General features: G+C 38.5%; 1 protein-coding gene across 2 annotated transcripts; it reads left to right on the forward strand.

Moving 5' to 3' along the window:
• The first annotated feature begins 9,276 nt into the window (after positions 1-9,276).
• On the forward strand, positions 9,277-18,579 carry LOC123869207 (trypsin-1-like). Of its 2 annotated transcripts, none has more exons than XM_045912025.1 (7): positions 9,277-9,308; positions 14,093-14,276; positions 15,026-15,188; positions 15,562-15,724; positions 16,243-16,422; positions 16,897-17,071; positions 17,702-18,579. In XM_045912025.1, the coding sequence occupies exons 2-7, from the start codon at positions 14,099-14,101 to the stop codon at positions 17,818-17,820; spliced, it is 978 nt and encodes a 325-aa protein (XP_045767981.1). In that variant the 5' UTR covers positions 9,277-9,308; positions 14,093-14,098; the 3' UTR covers positions 17,821-18,579. The 2 variants fall into 2 exon arrangements, with proteins under 2 accessions (XP_045767981.1, XP_045767980.1); XM_045912024.1 differs by lacking the exon at positions 9,277-9,308 and adding an exon at positions 9,884-10,277.
• The last annotated feature ends 14 nt before the right edge of the window (positions 18,580-18,593 follow it).

The raw sequence follows: 18,593 nt of genomic DNA on the forward strand, positions 1-18,593 counted from the left end.
GTATAATTATTACGACCGTTATTCGTATCTACGTTTCGTCGCGGCTGCGGCGCAGTACCAAAATTACGTAAAATTCGGCGAGTGCTAACTGCTATTAATGCGTCGTTTGTGACCTGAATCAATTCTAGGATTCACCTCTGACCATACTCAATCGTATGTAAATTGTGCGCTCGTTCGATTTCGTAGATTAGATCAAAATAATATCTTCATCTTAAACCATAGCTGGCTCTTTACTGGGCACGGGTCTCCTCTCAGAATGAGGAGGGCTTAGGCCATAGTTTACCGGACTGGCCAAGTGCGGATTGACAGACTGCAGGCAGGTTTTAGAACATTATGAAGACTCGGACCTGTTTGGGCTCGATTACGGTACAATGACAGATACAGCTGGCTACAGAGTGACGATCGCAATCACCTTTGATTGGCTGACACTGACTATTGGGTACAATGTATTATTGCAATTAGAATACTCACAACAATTGCGATTGCAATAATGATTTGATGCAGGTTTTCAAGAATCGACCTAGGGGTCCTCGTACGATGTTTTCTTTCACCGTTAAAGCAAAGTGATATATTTTGCCTAACTCCGAAAAATTAGAGATCACTATCCCGACCCCCCGAATAGGGGACGAAGTCTTTAACCATTAGGCTTTTACCGATTCTAAAATGCATTGCTCTTGTTTAACTATAAAAAAACCAAAGCAAGGAACCCACCTCAAAATGTCTTTACCTACCTATTCAAATGAAGAAGTACCAACCTACTTCTTCATATGAATATGAGTAAGTAAATTTTGAGGTAGGTTCTTTGCATTGGTTGATGACGGAAAATTTTCACATCGATTATGCCATCATATAAGATCGATAAGACATGTGAGTAGTAGGTACCTTATGCATGTAATGCCAGCTCCTTGCTTAACCGTGGAATATTTTGTAAATTAATAAACAAATAATTTCCTCATAACTTTTAATACCCACTGTTTAAACTTTAAAGACGCAATTTGGTGAAAGTACGTACTCATATGTTTTGGCTTTTGAGATGTGTTTTTACTTCTTGGATGATAAAAATAATTAATTATGAAACATTAATTTAACGCGTGAAACAAGTTCAGATTCAAGATTAAGGTTCTTTTTGAACAAATTAAGTCGTACGAGTAACTAATGTCGAGGTTACTAGGGCAGATTTGTTTGTTTATGTTTTTAATGGAATATAAATTAAGAGAAGTAACCCTAGCGCGCTCTCCGACGCCCTCCATACAAACGTAGTTGGGTTCTCATTTGAATAATATTAACCAATCAAACTCAATTAAATTTAGTAGACACGTTCATAGAAACAAATGTCTGTCTGTGATTATCCAGATTTCTGTAAAAAATGTGTGGTTGTAAAGTTATGTTAAAAACATTACAAATTTTTCAACCGATATAACTTTGAAACTACACATTTTTACAGAAATCTGACAAACCACAAATAAAATTTTTGTTTTTAGAATACGTCTACAGAATTTAATTAAGTTTGATTGGTTGATACTTAAATGAGAATTCAAATAATTTTGTAAGTACATGGAAAGCCACGGGGAGCCCGCTAGTGTTACTTCTCTTAAGACCATATTTTTTTTGTGTGGAGCGTAGAAACGTAGGAAAAGTAGCTATTCGTGGTATATAACGAGCTAAATATTTTTTTATTACATCGCGTTGGGACTCGGGGGCACAAGGACAGGAATGGAAAATAGTGTGCCTACTATCAAGAAGCAAACAGTTGCTTCTTGGCACTTGCCAGTTGATTGAGGAGATTCGCAGGAGAACCAAGGCCACTGACACAGCCCAAACTATTAGCAAGCTGAAGTGGTAGTGGGCAGGCCATGCCTGTCGTAGAGGCGATAGCCGTTGGAGCCGGAAAGTCCTTGAGTGGAGACCGTGTTTAAGCAAGCGTAGTGTGGGACACCCTCCAGCACGATGGACCGACGATATACAGCGGCTGGCGGGAAGTGGCTGGATGAGGAAGGCTGAGGACCGGGTGTGGTGGCGCTCTATAGGGAAGGCCTATGTCCAACAGTGGACATCCACAGGCTAATGATGATGATGACTTGGTAGTTCGCATCTCGCACCAATCTTCAGTCGTGTTGCGCAACGCGTAAGTAATTTCACCCGATGCCGGATGGACGAGCGGTTTGCTTTAATTCTTTTATACTTGTACAAATCTTGCCCAACGTATTTACGTAATTCCAGGACTATAGTGAGCTCTCAGTTTTGCAATTTTTTTTCGATATTCGGTTACGCTGTCTTTTGCGCAGTTGTATTGACTGACCTACCATAAAACTTAAGTGCGGTCGACTATCGGATATGTGAAAACGTGTGAACGATTTTTAAAACAAAATATTTTGTCAAGGAGAAAGCTGTTGTTAATAAATTATATTATATTATGTGTTTCGTAATGATGATACTTTAGTAGTATGTTTTTCATTTATATACAACAATATTGAGTATCTAGGTAGGTACCTAATCACTAATATAAGCTATTTTCTATGATGATTTTTATTAATATTTGATTTCATCAGAGGATCTTTTGAAAGGATGGAAAGAATCTAAAAAAGCATAAAAAGTTATGGTAATCTTTGCTCCAATCTGCTTTCTGAAGATATATATATAGACCTAGCCTTTTCCCATGTTAATTGGGGTCGGCTCTCCTAACCATATTTCTCCAAGTTGTTCTGTTTTGGGTCGTCATTGTGTCTATTTGGGCTGTTTTCAGGTCGTTCAATACTACTGACATCCAGGTTTGTCGAGGTCTGCCCCGTCGTCTGGGTCCAGCGCTAACATGTATTACGCTTCTGGTCATGTGATCCTCGGGTCTTCTCATGACATGACCATACCACCGCAGCCGTCTCTCTAAGAGTTTGTCTTCGATTGGTGCTACTTTAAAGGTGCCCAGAATATGCCTATTCTGTATTTTATCTAGTAAGGTGACTCCACCTGCCCATCTCAGCATTTTCATTTCAGTTACATGCATCCTAGAAACCTGGGTTTTTTTTACAGGCCAGCACTCCGAGCCATAGATTAGAGCAGGGCGAACAGCGGTTTTATAAACTTTGCCTTTAATACGAATAGGCATCCGTTGGTCGCACAGCAATCCAGAAAGTTCCCTCCATTTCATCCATCCTGTGTTTATTCTGTGTGTGATGTCAGCATCAATAGTTCCATTATTTGACACCATTGAGCCTAGGTATTTAAACATATCAACCTTCTTTACTGGATTCCCTTGCAGTTGTATGGTAGCGCCTTGGTCGATACCACCAAAATTACAGTACATGTATTCGGTTTTTCCTCGACTTACTCTTAAACCGGCATCCTCAAGAGCTGCCCTCCATGTAGTAAAAATAGTAGATGTAGTAAAAATTTAATTACTTTATTTCTGGTTCGTGCCAAATCTCGTTAAGGTAAAGCTCGAAGCATTTAAAATGAAATGTGCAGAAATCACTACTTACATTCAACACTAAGTAAGGTACCTACCTAATATGGAATTTAGAACATAATTTTAATATCATTTAAATCACATAACATCGATGACAGGATTTGGTATAGGTACCTAAACAATTAGTGTTTATTCTGAAATAATCATAAGTAGATCGATAGATCTTGTAAATAGTTGTTAGGTACGTATGTCGTATACTAATCAATTTAATTTTTTAATTTTTACGAACCAATGCGGAACAAAAGTAGTTTTAATACTACTTAGATTAGTAGATTCTTTACTTTACCTAGCTCCCTTCTAACCATACCTTATCTTGGTTAACAAATTATATCACGGTGGAATCTTTTTAAGTTCAAGGTTAACATTTAATACTCTTAGGTAGGTACCAGCCCGTATAAAATACTCACTAATAAATAATCATAAACAAACTGTCCCACAAACCTAGTTACGATAAAAAAGAAATTATTGGGCCAAGGGTTCGTCAAGGGTGTATTTTATGCATTTGTTTGAACTAAGATGCGTAGACAAACAACATTGGCCTTGGTGCGATGACTTGGTGGGTGTGCGCGGTGGAAAGAGCCGCAAGCGTGGGCCAGCAATGAATCAGTGGTGATATGTGTGCCAAGGCGACGGGGCACCCGTATGCTGATAACGATGCAGCCTTCTGTATGCGATAATATTATGTACTAATAAAATAACACTCTCCTAAACTAGTTTTAACTAGTTACTTAGTACTTAGCTAGTATTTTTAACCCCCGACCCAAAAAGAGGGGTGTTATAAGTTTGACGTGTGTATCTGTGTATCTGTGTGTCTGTGTGTCTGTGTATCTGTGTATCTGTCTGTGGCATCGTAGCGCCTAAACGAATGAACCGATTTTAATTTACTTTTTTTTGTTTGAAAGGTGGCTTGATCGAGAGTGTTCTTAGCTATAATCCAAAAAAATTGGTTCAGCCGTTTAAGAGTTATCAGCTCTTTTCTAGTTTTCTTGTAGAAAAGAAGGTTAGATAACCGTTAGGTTCATAATATTATGTCAATTGACAAATGTCAAGCTGTCAAGATGGACGTTGCCTAAATACATAATTATTTAAGTACTTGAAAATGATGTTTTGGAAAACTCAGATACTTTAGATAGTAGGCGCGGAATAGTCCAAGAAAATCAGTTCAGCCGTTTGAAAGTTATCAGGTCTTTTCGGTCTTTTCTAGTTACTGTAACCTTCACCTGTCGGGGGTGTTATAAATTTTTAATTTACACTTGTATAATAATAAAATAACAACATAACAGGTGATGTAGTGGTAAAGACTCCGGTCTCCTATTCGCGGGTCGGGGATTCCATCCCGGGTAGTCAATTCTAACTTTTCGGAGTTATGTGTGTTTAAAGCAATTAAAACAAGTGTATTGAGGAAACCTGCATGCCTCAGAGTTCTCCATCATATTCTTATAGGTGTGTTAAGTCCATCAATGCGCTCTTGCCCAGCGTGGTGGACCATGCCAAACCCTTTTCATTCTGAGATGAGACCAGTGCTCAGTAGTGAGCCGGCGATGGGTTGATCATGATGATGATTACGAATAACTTTCCCTCGGATAAAATGAGTCTAGCAAAGGTCTAGCATAAAATTGCCATCGAATCGCATTGTTTTTAGAGCTCCGTTACCCGAAGGGTTCCAATGGGTCCCTATTAAGTAGGTAGGTACTACTAAGCCTCCGCTGTCTGGCCGACCGTCCGTCTGTCTGTCAGTGGGCTGTACCTCATGAACTATACCTAGATAGTTCACAGAACGGTATTGCCGTCATAACATCAGAATATAGAAAAAATCAAAATAGCCATCATGAAAATTAAAAAAAAAGTGTATTTTCTTGTACGATGGAACGGAACCCTTCGTGTCACGAGTCCAACTCGCACTTGACGGATTTTTATAGAGAGGAGAGATTCATCAGCTCAAGTAGCCCGTGGTTGCACACAGCGTTTGGTAACTTTCGACACACCTGAGGACATTATGCAAATGGCCGTGCCTATTAAATCTTTATTTATTTGTGTGTCTGTGCAAATCGAGAATGCAACTCTGACACTGTTGCCCCTGATCCGATAACGTGTTGCCTGCATTCGTTTGACCATGTGCTGTGACCTAGATTAATCAGCTTACCTTCTAACTCTAGGATTATGAAAGTGTGGAGTTGGCTCATTTTCACGTACTAATTTATGGCTGTCTTTCTTACGACCACCCACTTAAGGGTCGCTGCATTTTCTTAGCTTAGCGAGACGAGAATCAAGATCAATTGAGCTAAGGTATATTTCACACAAAGATACTCTGTGAAATAAACTTTTCATTTTGTGAAATATTCTTTGTGGAAAGTCCCAGATTTAATCAGTCTGCCTTCTGAGATGGAATCTTTTTCGGGTTGTGGCACACATGACACAGTTTATTTCGGCGCTTTTCTGCTTGAAGCGTGTTGGCTTCAATGCTCAAGTGGATATCCAACTTTTAGTTATAAGATGTGATGTTGGGTAGGTGCAATTTAAGAAATAAACGTATTTCTTTCTTCTTTCCGAAGATTACGAATTTGTGTGATGTACGAGTATTTATCAAACCTTCGAAATCAATATATTAAATATTCTCAGTTCATGTTCTAACAATCAATTTGATTAAAAAGCTTTATGTGTGACTAAATACTTAGGTACTTAGATAGGTACTTACTAATAAGTATTATAAATGCAAAGTGTCTGTCTGTCTGCTACGTTTTCACGGCTCAACCGATGTATCTACAGAGTTAACTTACATCCCGAGGACGGATATAGGCTACGTTTATCCCGGAAAATCAAAGAGTTCCTATGGGATTCTTAACTTAAGGGTCTATTCGTTTAAACGATTTATATGAAACTAGCCGATGCCCGCGACTTCGCCCGCGTGGATTTAGGTTTTTTGAAATCCCGTGGGAACTCTTTGATTTTCCGGGATAAAAAGTAGCCTATGTGCTAATCCAGGATATTATCTATCTCCATTCCAAATTTCAGCCAAATCCGTCCAGTAGTTTTTGCGTGAAGGAGTAACAAACATACACACACACACACAAACACACACACACACACACATACATACAAACTTTCGCCTTTATAATATTAGTGTGAAGTGTGATGTACAACCCTAGCTTACACCCTTGGCTTGGACAACTTTTCATCCCGGAAAAGCAAAGAGTTCCCACGGGATTTTTAAAAAACCTAAATCCACGCAGACGGAGTTGCGGGCATGAAATTCTCGAGATTGTAGAGTCACTGCATTGAATTTTTGCTTTACAAGAAACTTAGAAAATAATTTTTAAGTAGGTATCCTAAATTATCATTTTTAAATTATTCATATTTAATCGAAATTTCGGATGTAGAATAATAACTAATATTTAAATTTTCTTATTTATGATAGTAGGTAGTTAATATTTTATGGAAAATGGAGTCATAACTTTGGTTTATTTATTTATTAATAATTTCTAACTGTTTAACACAATCAATATGGACGGTTAAAAAAGCTATAAAATCCAAATTGATAAGTCTGCTTTTAACGCGATTCCAATTTCCTGAGTTAAGAGGTCAAATAAATTGTTTCAGTAAATATGTTTATCACAATAAAAATATTTGGCATTTTTATTTTTTAATGTTTCCTTATTACTTAGATATCTTGGATGTGTCAATTTAAAGGCATAACTGACTGCTACTAAAATGAAAGTTTTGCGAGTCATTAATTTTATCAGAGAGTTTAGTAATAAGTACTAGTATAAAACATTTAATTTAGTATCTTTAAATTTCCTGGTGTCGGTAGGATTTGTAATATAAACCTAAGTACCTATTTACTTATTATGTAGGTAATACCTACTTAGATCAAGACTATAACTAATGTTAATGTCGGGCTGCGGGCAAGTGCGGCAAGAAAAATCGCCAATCCGTCAAAAAATGGAGCACTGTTGGCACCATTATTTTTTGGGTTCCGTACCTCAAAAAGAAAAACGGAACCCTTATATGATCACTTTGTTGTTTGTCTGTCCGTCCATCTGTCTGTCTGTGTCTGTCCGTCTGTCGTGTCTGTCAAGAAAACCTATAGGGTAGGTACCTACTTCCCGTTGACCTAGAATCATGTTTGCTGTAGGTAGGTCTTATAGCACAAGTACAGGGAAAAATCCGAAAATTGTGAATTTGTGGTTACATCATAAAAAATAAATTAAAATGTGTTCATGAACAGATAATTAGTATTTTCAACTTTCAAAGTAAGATAACTATACTATGTGTTGCATGATGCATTAAAGAGCTTTACCTGTACATTCTAAAACAGATTTTATTTATTTTTATGCATAATAGTTTATGATTTATTGTGCAAAATGTCGAAAAAAAACCTGAGTACGGAACTCTCGGTGCGGGAGTCTGACTCGAACTTGGCGGGATTTTTTTGTAAGGTGACGACTGCCGACCAGCCTGTTTCCCACCTTTTCATATCCGATTAATAAAGCTTATTGATGAAACATAGCAAGTAACATTTTTGTATGAATGACGCGTCCCAGCGCGCGATGGAGTATTTCTGCAGGAGTTTGCTTGACAAATTACTTACTTATTTTTAATAATAAAAAGATACATGCCATTTAGTTGTGTTAATTAAATAGTTACCTATGTTTAGTTACCAATTAACTAAAAATAACTGATTAATACTGCAGCAGCTTATACGGCAAACTCCTGTTTTATTTTTATTAGCATTTCTGTCTACGAAAGTATTTACTAGTTGAAAAGTAAAAAGTGCATTGGGTAATCGAGTTGTGCGCGACATGCCGAGATGACAATCGGGGTGGGGACGCCTCGCACATCCGCACAACCTTCTCGTTAACCCGTTGCGGGATAACGCAGGTGACGTGTGGGTGTGCGGTTGTCCCTCTGCGTTATACCCCGATCGCCATCTCGACCTGTCGCGTGCTATACCTACTTAGTTGTTGAAAATATCAATACTTCAACTCAGGATGTAGTCACTCCGCGAGAGATGTAGAGAGAGAGTACTATGCGATTCAATCATAACTGAAATAGCTCAAATAGCCACGAAGTGCTGATAGGTAGGGCACAATAGATATGACTCGAAGAATTTATGGACCTTGGAACCTCAAGGTGCTTGAATGGCAACAATGCACCGTAAACAGCAGTGTAAGAAGACCTTCACTAGATGGGCGGACGAGCTCAACTCAAGCAAGCAGCTGGGGAGCTTGGGACGCAAGAAGCACAAGATCGTGTTTTGTGGAGAAATTCAATTCAACATCAGTTGAGACGGCAACGAATGGCTCAACTATCTATGGTGGATCTAAGTACTTAGTAAATTTTATTGTAACTTAAAAGAATCACAAAAACTTCGTTAAATATTGACTTGTCAATGAATAAGTACTTAAGTACAAATTGATTCATAATAATCATTTTATATTCGAATAACACACATGTAATGACTGTTCAATTTAAAAAGTCTATTCATGATTTGCAATAATAACTAGGTGACCGGAATATTAACTCTTTTATGCTTTGACAAACATACAATATTATTCTAATTTTTAGGGATCTGTAGCTTAAGTTTACCAAAAAGTTCAGCGTGTAGGTACGTACTTATCTTTTTTATGATACTTTACACGAAGTTATTGACAGGTCAGAAAATCGGTCTTTTAATCAAGATAATTCTTAATTTAAGATATCAAGCATGGTGGACGAATGATCCAGAACCCATGGACCATAAGAAAAGCTGAATATGTTTTATTTTTTAGCATATCATGAACTACCGCTTGATTGCGACTTCACACGATGATAAGACGTAAAATATGCAATTTTATGTTTTGCATAGGTAAGTCTTCACAGCATACCTATGTTTTGATTTTTAATACCTAAGTAAACTAAGCTAAGACAATCACACTTCACACTAATATTATAAAGGCGAAAGTTTGTATGTGTGTGTGTGTGTGTGTGTGTGTGTGTGTGTGTATGTTTGTTACTCTTTCACGCAATAACTACTGAATGGATTTGGCTGAAATTTGGAATAAAGATAGATAATATCCTGGATTAGCACATAGGCTACTTTTTATCCCGGAAAATCAAAGAGTTCCTACGGGATTTTAAAAAACCGAAATCCACGCGGGCGAAGCCGCGGGCATTTTCTAGTACAGAAATAATATTGTTATCAAGAAAGCATTCTTTTGTGTCTTAGTGGATATGAACCTAATGTTTTGTCTTGTACTTGAAGGTACTACATTATACGCGTATTGACTCTGGCAGAAACATCAAAAACTGTGCATTGTCCAATCAGTGTCACCACTTTGATATCATTGTATTGATTGATCATTAAAATTAATATGATAATGTGTAGCTGTACCTATTAACTTAATAACTGTTATGACAGACCCGTTCACAATTTACTGCCTAAATTACATGTCTACTAAGAAATAGAATAGGCCTGCAGAACTGAACAGCTCAATACATACTACAGTGAGGTTCCAATCAATCGCTAACGGTTACACTCATTTATCATTATACTCTTGCGTGCCACGAGATTAGAGCCCCACATGACAGGGGAAAAATGGCAATAATTACAGCATTAACTGATAATGATTCAGCTGAAATTACCTTGTAACTGTTATGGAATTTATGGTATGGCATATGGAATAAAACTGGATGTGCCGAGACTACGTCCACATTTGAGCCGATTTGCCAGGACGAGGCGCGAGTGAAAGTAGATAGTTCTTTCTCTTTCACCAAGCTGCGCACATATCCGTTGGATGCTCACTTGCCTTCTTGTCAACACGGAATCGACAAAGCCGTGAGTCCTTTAATACTGTTTTGGTGGTGTGTCAATGTTACGTGGTGTGATATTTTTAATTGGGGTTTAGTTTTAGTTGTAATTAGTCTTAATTTAATTTTTTTTTTGAAATTTGCATTTATTTGCCTTACTAAATTTCTGGTGCGCCCCCCTTTAACTCTTAGTAGCCAGTTTATTTAAAAGTGATTCTAATTAGTTTCTAGTTAGAGTTTCTAATTAGTGAACGATTTTTGGGTTTTGTTTTTTTTTGTTTTAACGAATTTCTTTAATTGATTTAAAATTGTTAAATGGTTTAAAAAAGACATACAACTTCTTACCGGCAAATACCGGCACATGACAAAGCCTGATCTAACGTTATTAACATTACCATTGTACACATGATATTATTTCTGGAACTAAACAGAATCCATACTACTATTATTATGATTGCGAAAGTGTTACCTTTTCACGGCCTATCAACTGAATCGATTTTGACGAAATTTGGTACAGTTATAAAGGCTTACGTCATGTACTACCTACCTATTTCGTGTGTGCCGTTATGTTTGAACTCATTGCATCGTGCCAGTGACCCAATAAATTACGTTCATTAATGAAAAATTCCCATAAGCGTAGGTCTTATTCATTGAGTAGGTGTAAGAGTGACCCACCTGGGCTTCGCTCTGCGGGAATGTCTAATAATTCTTTCTAGAGTCTTCCGAAATCAGAAAGAGGATATAAAAAAATGCACTTAATACTGTGGCGAAAGATTGTTGACATCTTTGTTACAAGCCACGATGATCTAAACTTCAAAGTCGCTGATCGTTCCTACCTGTAGTATTGGGTGCAATACGCAGAGGAAACTTTCAGCTTTTATAGGATGGCGAGGGTCTGGCTTCCACAGATATTGATTCCACAGATCGAAATTGATGTAATACTATTTTTTTTGTTACTTATGCAATTGAATATTGTGTTTACTTGTAAATGGCTGTAATTTACTTGCACTACATTTAGTAGGTAAATGTAAGCAGCCGTAAGTAAACCAAATAAATAAAATAAAACAATCCCATCCCACTCAAGTTGATACTTAGAGAATACGCGTACCTACTACATGTAAAATTTCAAGTTTCTAAGTCCAGCGCGAGTGGTTGAAGCTGTATGGTGATAATAACAGAAATAATGTTGAGAAATTCATGTTTTCAAAGACAATCTTCATCATTAAAAACGCGATTCACGCGAACAAAGTCGTGGAAAAAAAGTTAGTTTATAACAGGTAGATGAGATACCTAATAATAAATTCGATACACTTTCTATTGTACATGATATAATTGATAGGGGTACAGGAAAACAAGCAGCTCTCTACTAGAACGAGTTGCGGGAATCGATGCGAACTGCATACCAAACGCGTGTTGATATGTTAGGCTACTTATAAACGAGCCACAACAATGCCTGTTTTGAAGCCCAATACAAAATTATTCCCATCTGCTAAGTTTCTCACCGGCTCTTCTCGGTAGAATATGCTTTCCAGGCCGACGATAGACTCCCAGATATAGCATAAGAGAGACTAGTCCTAGATGAAATAATTTTGCATTGGGATCTGATTTTTGGAGTAAGAATAATTCAATCTTTCCAAACTTATTTCATTGGATGAAATACAGTCTAACTAATCGTTTTATTGATCGCAGATTCAAATACTAATATTTTTTAGAACTTTTATTCGTACTGCTTTATAATTCCTTTCTTAGCGAATGTCTTCGTTATAATAACTCTTTGCGTGCCAAATTTCGGTGCGTAACGTCCAGTAGTTTGAGTTGTACGTTGATAGATCAGTCAGTCAGTCACTTTTTCCTCTTATATATTGAGAGACAGAGACGGCCCGTGTATAAGAAGCTTTATACTTTTCATGACGATCACGCAGTAGGTATCAAATCAGGGCTTTTACTGCCATCTATCAGGGCCAGTTTTGTGCCAAACAGTGAAAGGTTAGATGCAGTAAGCTCATTTAAATAATATAGAAAGGTAATTCCTAATAGAATAAAAGTTACAGAAATTGGGATTCAAAAATATACCTACTTTCAGACATGGTAGCGCGTTGAAGTCTTTTGTTCGGGCTTTTATTATATCACCTATTCAAAACAGCATCGACTTTTCAAGGACTCGAATTTTTAACTACTTATTCTAACATACAAAGTTGCGTTTATCCAAATATTATTTTTCAATGCATATTACACGAGTACTATGTTACAAATTTTCACGTAGGTGCCAACAACAACTGTATAAAGTTTCAACTCGATCGGATGAACTCTTGGCAGAGTGGTCGTGGTCATCGCGAAGTGACGTCTTTTAGGGCATGTTGGCGCCTCATGAACATACAACAACTTCTCCCTGTTCCCTTTTCCCTCCATTGTACGACTTGCACTTGGTTAGTTTTTTCGGTAAATCCTGTGAATACCTAATGTTAATCGAAGAAGCAAAAAAACTTACTATCATCAAGACGCCACGTAAATCAGTAGTGTGTACGATAAAAACATGTTTAATGAAGGAAATGATGAGATAAATGATCCGTGTAACGGTACTCAGATGATGTCGGCACCGGGCAAGGTTACCGGTTTTAGCGAGTGTCCTTGATTCGTAAAGATACCATGTTGATAAAGTTCAATTCAAATAATACGATCATCACCATGATCAAACCATCGTCGGCTCATTACTGAGTACAGGTACTCGAAATGAGAAGGCCAAAGTCCGCCACGCTGGTCACAGATCAAGTTCGGATTGGTACACTTCACACTCAGAGAATACTCAGGCATGCAGGTTCAGAAAGCACGTTCAGTCATCGGTCCTGCGCCTGAATTCTCTCCGGTCGTGTCGGATTGCTGTCCTATCTAACGACTTTCCCTAGCGCAGTGGTCTTATTAGTGGGAGGTCCCAGCAGGGTTTGGAAATTTATAATTTCTAAATAACTAGTCTGGCCTGGTTGGACGCTTCGGCCGTGGCTAGCACCTATTCTACCGCCAAGTGATTTAGTCTTCCGGTGCCGATTTCTACACGATGCCGTGTAGAAACCAAAGGTGTATGCATCATCACTTACCACTAAATGAGATTGCACTCTCTAACTTGTGTCTGAATTAAAAAAAATATCAGGCTATAAGAGTATTGAAATAAAGTGCAGCTGTATTTGCACACACACTTGTGCACGACAATGTATGTGTAGATGGCTAGTCCCGTTGAGATTGGCCGCCGCGGCCGAAATTCGGTCAGGAGGACATTATCACCATAAATCTTTAAGTAGTTAATAATATGTATTTTTAAATCTGCCAAAATTGTCCATATCCATACTTAATCCATACTAATACTATAAATCCGAAGGCGTGTCTGTCTGTCTGCTAGCTTTTCACATCCCAACAGTTTAACTGATTTTGATGAAATGTACAGAGTTAGCTTGATTGCTGGGGATTGACATAGGCTACTTTTATCCCGGAAAAGCAAAGAGTTCCCACGGGATTCTTAAAGTCCCATCAATTTAACCGATCGTATGAAATTTGGTACAGAGATAACTTGCATCCCGGGAATTGACGTAGGTAATTTTTATACCGGAAAAATTGAAGAGTTCCCACGGGATTTTTAAAAAACGTCAATCCACGCGGGCGGAGTCGCGAGTATCATCTAGTCGTAAATAACTGTTTGGTATGATGGGTCAGCCGTCATTATTCATTTTGGTAAATAGCTGTTTGGTATGATGGCCAATCACACCACACACATAAGTTGGCACTTCACTAGAATACTCGTAGCTTCACAGAGAGTTATTTTAACATCTCTTTAAATTCTCTTTTGCTGTCCAGGTAACCATGCGCTGGGTGTTGCTCCTCTGCCTGGTGGGCGGGATAAGCTGCCACAGCACAGACGTCAAAGCGGAAGGTGGGCAGGAGAAGGGCATCGTGGACTGGATCAATAGCTGGCTGAGCTCCACCACCAGTACCACCGAGACACCTGCCATGGCGCCGATGGTGGAATGCCCTACTTGCCGTTAGTACCTGTTTTTAACCCCCGACCCAAAAAGATGGGTGTTATAAGTTTGACGTAGGTATATATCTGTGTACCTATCTGTCTGTGGCTCCTAAACTAATGAACCGATTTTAATTTTGCTTTTTTTGTTTGAAAGGTGGGTTGACCGAGAGTGTTCTTAGATATAATCCAAGAAAATCGGTTCAGCCGTTTGAAAGTTATCAGCTCTTCTAGTTACTGTAACCTTCACTTGTCGGGGGTGTTATTTTTTAATTTACACTTGTAATTTATACAAGCGACACACTCTGGCTTCGCACGGGTAGCTTATTACAATTTCCATAGTGATCGTAGGGATCGCTAATTTTCTTGGAAACAAAATATAGCTTAAAACCTAAATCCACGCAGACGAAGTCGCGGGAATTAGCTAGTAACTAATCACACTAATATTATAAAGGCGAAAGTTTGTATGTGTGTGTGTGTGTGTGTGTGTGTGTGTGTGTGTATGTTTGTTACTCCTTCACGCAAAAACTACTGGACGGATTGGGCTGAAATTTAGAATGGAGATAGATTATACTCTGGATTAGCACATAGGCTACTTTTTATCCCGGAAAATCAAAGAGTTCCCACGGGATTTCGAAAAACCTAAATCCACGCGGGCGAAGTCGCGGGCATCGGCTAGTATGAGATAACAGTGACTACCACGACCGAACGGTAAAGAAGAAGCAGAAGCAGTCTTACGTGTCAGTAAGTTTCAATTTCTCTTTTCTCAGAGTGTGGATTCACGCGAACGCGCAGACGCATCGTTGGCGGATACGAGACCAAGAAGAAGGAAATACCATGGATCGCGGTGTTGATGTACAACGGCAGGTTCTACTGCGGCGGCTCGCTGATCAACGACTTGTACGTGCTGACAGCCGCGCATTGCACATCTGGGTAACTATGCATAATCAAATGGACATTTTCATTATCTATGTGTTATGTTTCATTCCGTGATTAAAGGACAAACCAACAAACAAACACACTTTACAATATATGATGACTAGCCGATGCCCGCGTCTTCACCCGCGTGGATTTAGATTTTTCGAAATCCCGTGGGAACTCTTTATTTCCGGAATAAAAAGTAGCCTATGTGCTAATCCAGGATATTATATATCTCCATTCCTTTCAGCCAAATCCATCTAGTAGTTTTTGCGTGAAGGAGTAACAAACACGCACACACACACACAAACACACATACTTTCCCCTTTATAATATTAGTGTGAAGTGTGATAGTGTAATTCTAAAGTTCCAAATTCATGCCTTTCAGATTCCGCAAAGAGAAAATGTCGGTGCGTTTCTTGGAACATGATCGCTCGATGCACAACGAGACCAAGACGATCGACAGAAAAGTGTCCCAGATCATCCGACATCTACGGTACAACCCCGGGACCTATGACAACGACATTGCTATGCTGAAATTAAGTGAAAGGGTATGTTGTGTAACCACGTAACCGACCTATCCTGTTGTGCTCTAATTCTCTGGACTGGTCTAGTGGAAGGCTTCAGCAGTGGCTAGTTACCACTCTACTGGCAAAGCCGTGCCGTTAGCATTCGAGTACGATCCCATGTAGAAACCAAAGGGGTATGGGTTTAATAAAAACTGCCATACCCTTTCCAGGTTAGCTCGCTTCTATCTTAGATTGCATCATCACTTACCACCGGGTGAAATTGCAAAGGCTAACTTGCATCTAAATAAAAAAAACTAAAATTGGTTGTAATTATAAAGTTCACCGATAGAGCGAAAAGTTAAAGATCAGTTATTTAATGCTGAGGAGGTCCTTCTTTGAGTCTTCGACAAGCCTTTTGTATCGCAATTTTTAGAACTATCCAGGCCATTTCACTTCAATTAAAATATAATATTTTGTAAACGTATAGATCTGTGCACATTAGAAGAGAAATTTTGCAATATAAACCTAGGTATTTTTAAAAATTAATCTTAAAATTTCAGGTAGATCTCAGTACAGCCTTAAAGCGTGTTCGAGTCGACGAGGTAGACGAAGACAACGATATAGGCCTCCGCCCCGTGTGTCTGCCAAAGCCCGGCCTTAACTATGCCAACGAAACTGCTATTGTTGCGGGATGGGGGACAACTGAGGAGGGTGGCAGTGTTTCTAACACTTTACAAGAGGTATTTATTATGTATTTATTTTTATGGGTCAGATAAGAAAGCTCAGAGTCGCTTTTGGGAATGTTCAAAGGTGCTAGAATTACAAAACTTTCCTGTTCACAGCTTCACTTCCTTGCTTCAGTGCTTCCCTTTCCACTTTTTTTCTTTATTGTTACAACTTTTTGGTACAAATAAAAAAAACTGCACTGAAAACCGCAGCATTGGAAGAGCAACTGGACGGAAGATCTCATATCAACGATCAAGATAATGATTTGTGCGAATCCTTGCAAGAGACCTATTTCCTAGAAGTAGACCATGCTTAATCACACCTGGTGGAAACTAACAATTTCCTAGCCTAATAAGAGTAGGTACTTATCTGGAAGACGCCTATTTACTTTTGCTTTAAAGATACAACAAATGTTGTGCAAAAACCTTTACGAAACCTTGTCGTTCGGTGGAAAAAGAAAGAAGTCACATAAAACAAATTTTTTTCAGGTTGAAGTGCCCATCATGACCAACATGGAATGCCGTCAAACCTCGTACAAGAACCGCATAACGGAAAACATGTTGTGCGCGGGGGAGAAGCAAGGAGGCCACGACGCGTGCCAGGGCGATTCCGGCGGCCCGCTGCATGTCCGCGATGCCAACACTGAGAAACATCATATCGTTGGTGAGGCCATTTTTGGTAATTTAAATCCTAAAAATAAGGAAAGTGGCGAGGTGAGAGGGCGGCCACCCCTAGCCTCGAGTTTAGGGGATCTCTAAACCTTGAAAAATCCTCTTTAGTCAAGTCCCGAATCAGAGCGAGATATGTTCATTAGGTGAAAACATAAAGTTTTTATAATTTTTTTCATCGTCGACGGGGACTACCAATTAGGAGAACTAGTAGTCAAGGGTTCCCGGGTCCGCATCTCTAACTTCTCCGAGTTATGTGCGTTTTAGGCAACTATGTCACTCGCTTGGTGACGGAAAACATCGTGAGGAAACCTGCATGCTTGATGCTTGAGAGTTCTTTATAATGTTCTCAAAGGTGTATGAAGTCACACTTGGTCAGTGTGGCCTAAATCCTTCTCATTCTAAGGCTGAGATCTATAGAGTGCACTTTGACTTTACTCAGACTTAAGACACCGTTAAACGAGACAGCGTCCGCTGGCATAAATCTGTCTCGTTTTAACTGAAACTTAAGTCTAAGCAAAGTCAAAGTGCACTCTATAGATTTCAACCTCAGAGGAGATTCATACTCAGTAGTGGCCAGCAATGGGGTGAGATTATTGATTGACTTATTTTGTTTTTGTCTCAGGTGTGGTCTCATGGGGCGAAGGCTGCGCGAGGCCAGACAGGCCCGGCGTGTACAGCCGAGTCAACCGGTACTTGACCTGGATCAAGAGTAACACCAGAGACGCCTGCTATTGCGACTAACTGCTGTTTAACTAACTCACCTAAATACCATAACTTTACAGTGTAACTTTGATGCGATCAGTGAAAAATTAGACTACAAACAATGATTTCTATGTATAATGTTCCATTTCACGATGACCGCTTAGCTTTGGTTGTAGTAGTGAGTTTACTGATAAGCATTAACGCATTTGTGTGTGTATTGTAAACTGTTTGGCGGTTGAAACTGGGAGCCAACACAATGGTAAATGTAAATAAAACAAAAATAGTCAAAGGTCTTCCTGAAATAGAACATTATGTACTGTGCACTAGAGAATGGTCATTCTGAACGCAACTGTTTTCTGTTTTAAAAGTTAGCCTAAAAACTGTAACATAGACAACCCAAACATTATACAATAGTTAAGTCTGTTTCCATTTTTGTATTAAGTTTAGTGTTAGATGACCCAATAAGATACCCTGGTGCACGCAACTGTCCCTCTTTTGTTTAAAAAATAATAATTGACAAGTGATATCCTTTTCTACAATACAAAGAAAGTTGAGAAAGTAACAGACCTTAAGATAGGTCACTTTAGTTTAAATTATGTGGATAGCTAAATTATCAGCAGTGTAATATTGTTAAGAAAAAATTAATGTATTTATTCTAGCATTTATTAATTTACATAAGCATAATTATTTAAAGATTTGTAACTAATATTTGTAAGACTCACCTTGACAACTACATTTAAATAAAATGTTATTTTTTAAAGAAAACTGTTTTACTTAATTAGTTAAGTACAGTATTTAAAAATAAAAAAAAG

The sequence above is a fragment of the Maniola jurtina genome, chromosome 10, assembly GCF_905333055.1.
Source record: "Maniola jurtina chromosome 10, ilManJurt1.1, whole genome shotgun sequence".
Lineage (NCBI taxonomy): Eukaryota > Metazoa > Arthropoda > Insecta > Lepidoptera > Nymphalidae > Maniola > Maniola jurtina.

What these genes read in the sequence shown, in the direction of transcription:
- LOC123869207 (XM_045912025.1), top strand. Translation starts at nt 14,099, where the DNA reads ATGCGCTGGGTGTTGCTCCTCTGCCTGGTGGGCGGGATAAGCTGCCAC. An exon ending in GGTGGAATGCCCTACTTGCC is followed by an intron (nt 14,277 to 15,025) that starts GTTAGTACCTGT and finishes CTCTTTTCTCAG; the next exon opens with AGTGTGGATTCACGCGAACG. An exon ending in TGAGAAACATCATATCGTTG is followed by an intron (nt 17,072 to 17,701) that starts GTGAGGCCATTT and finishes TTTTTGTCTCAG; the next exon opens with GTGTGGTCTCATGGGGCGAA.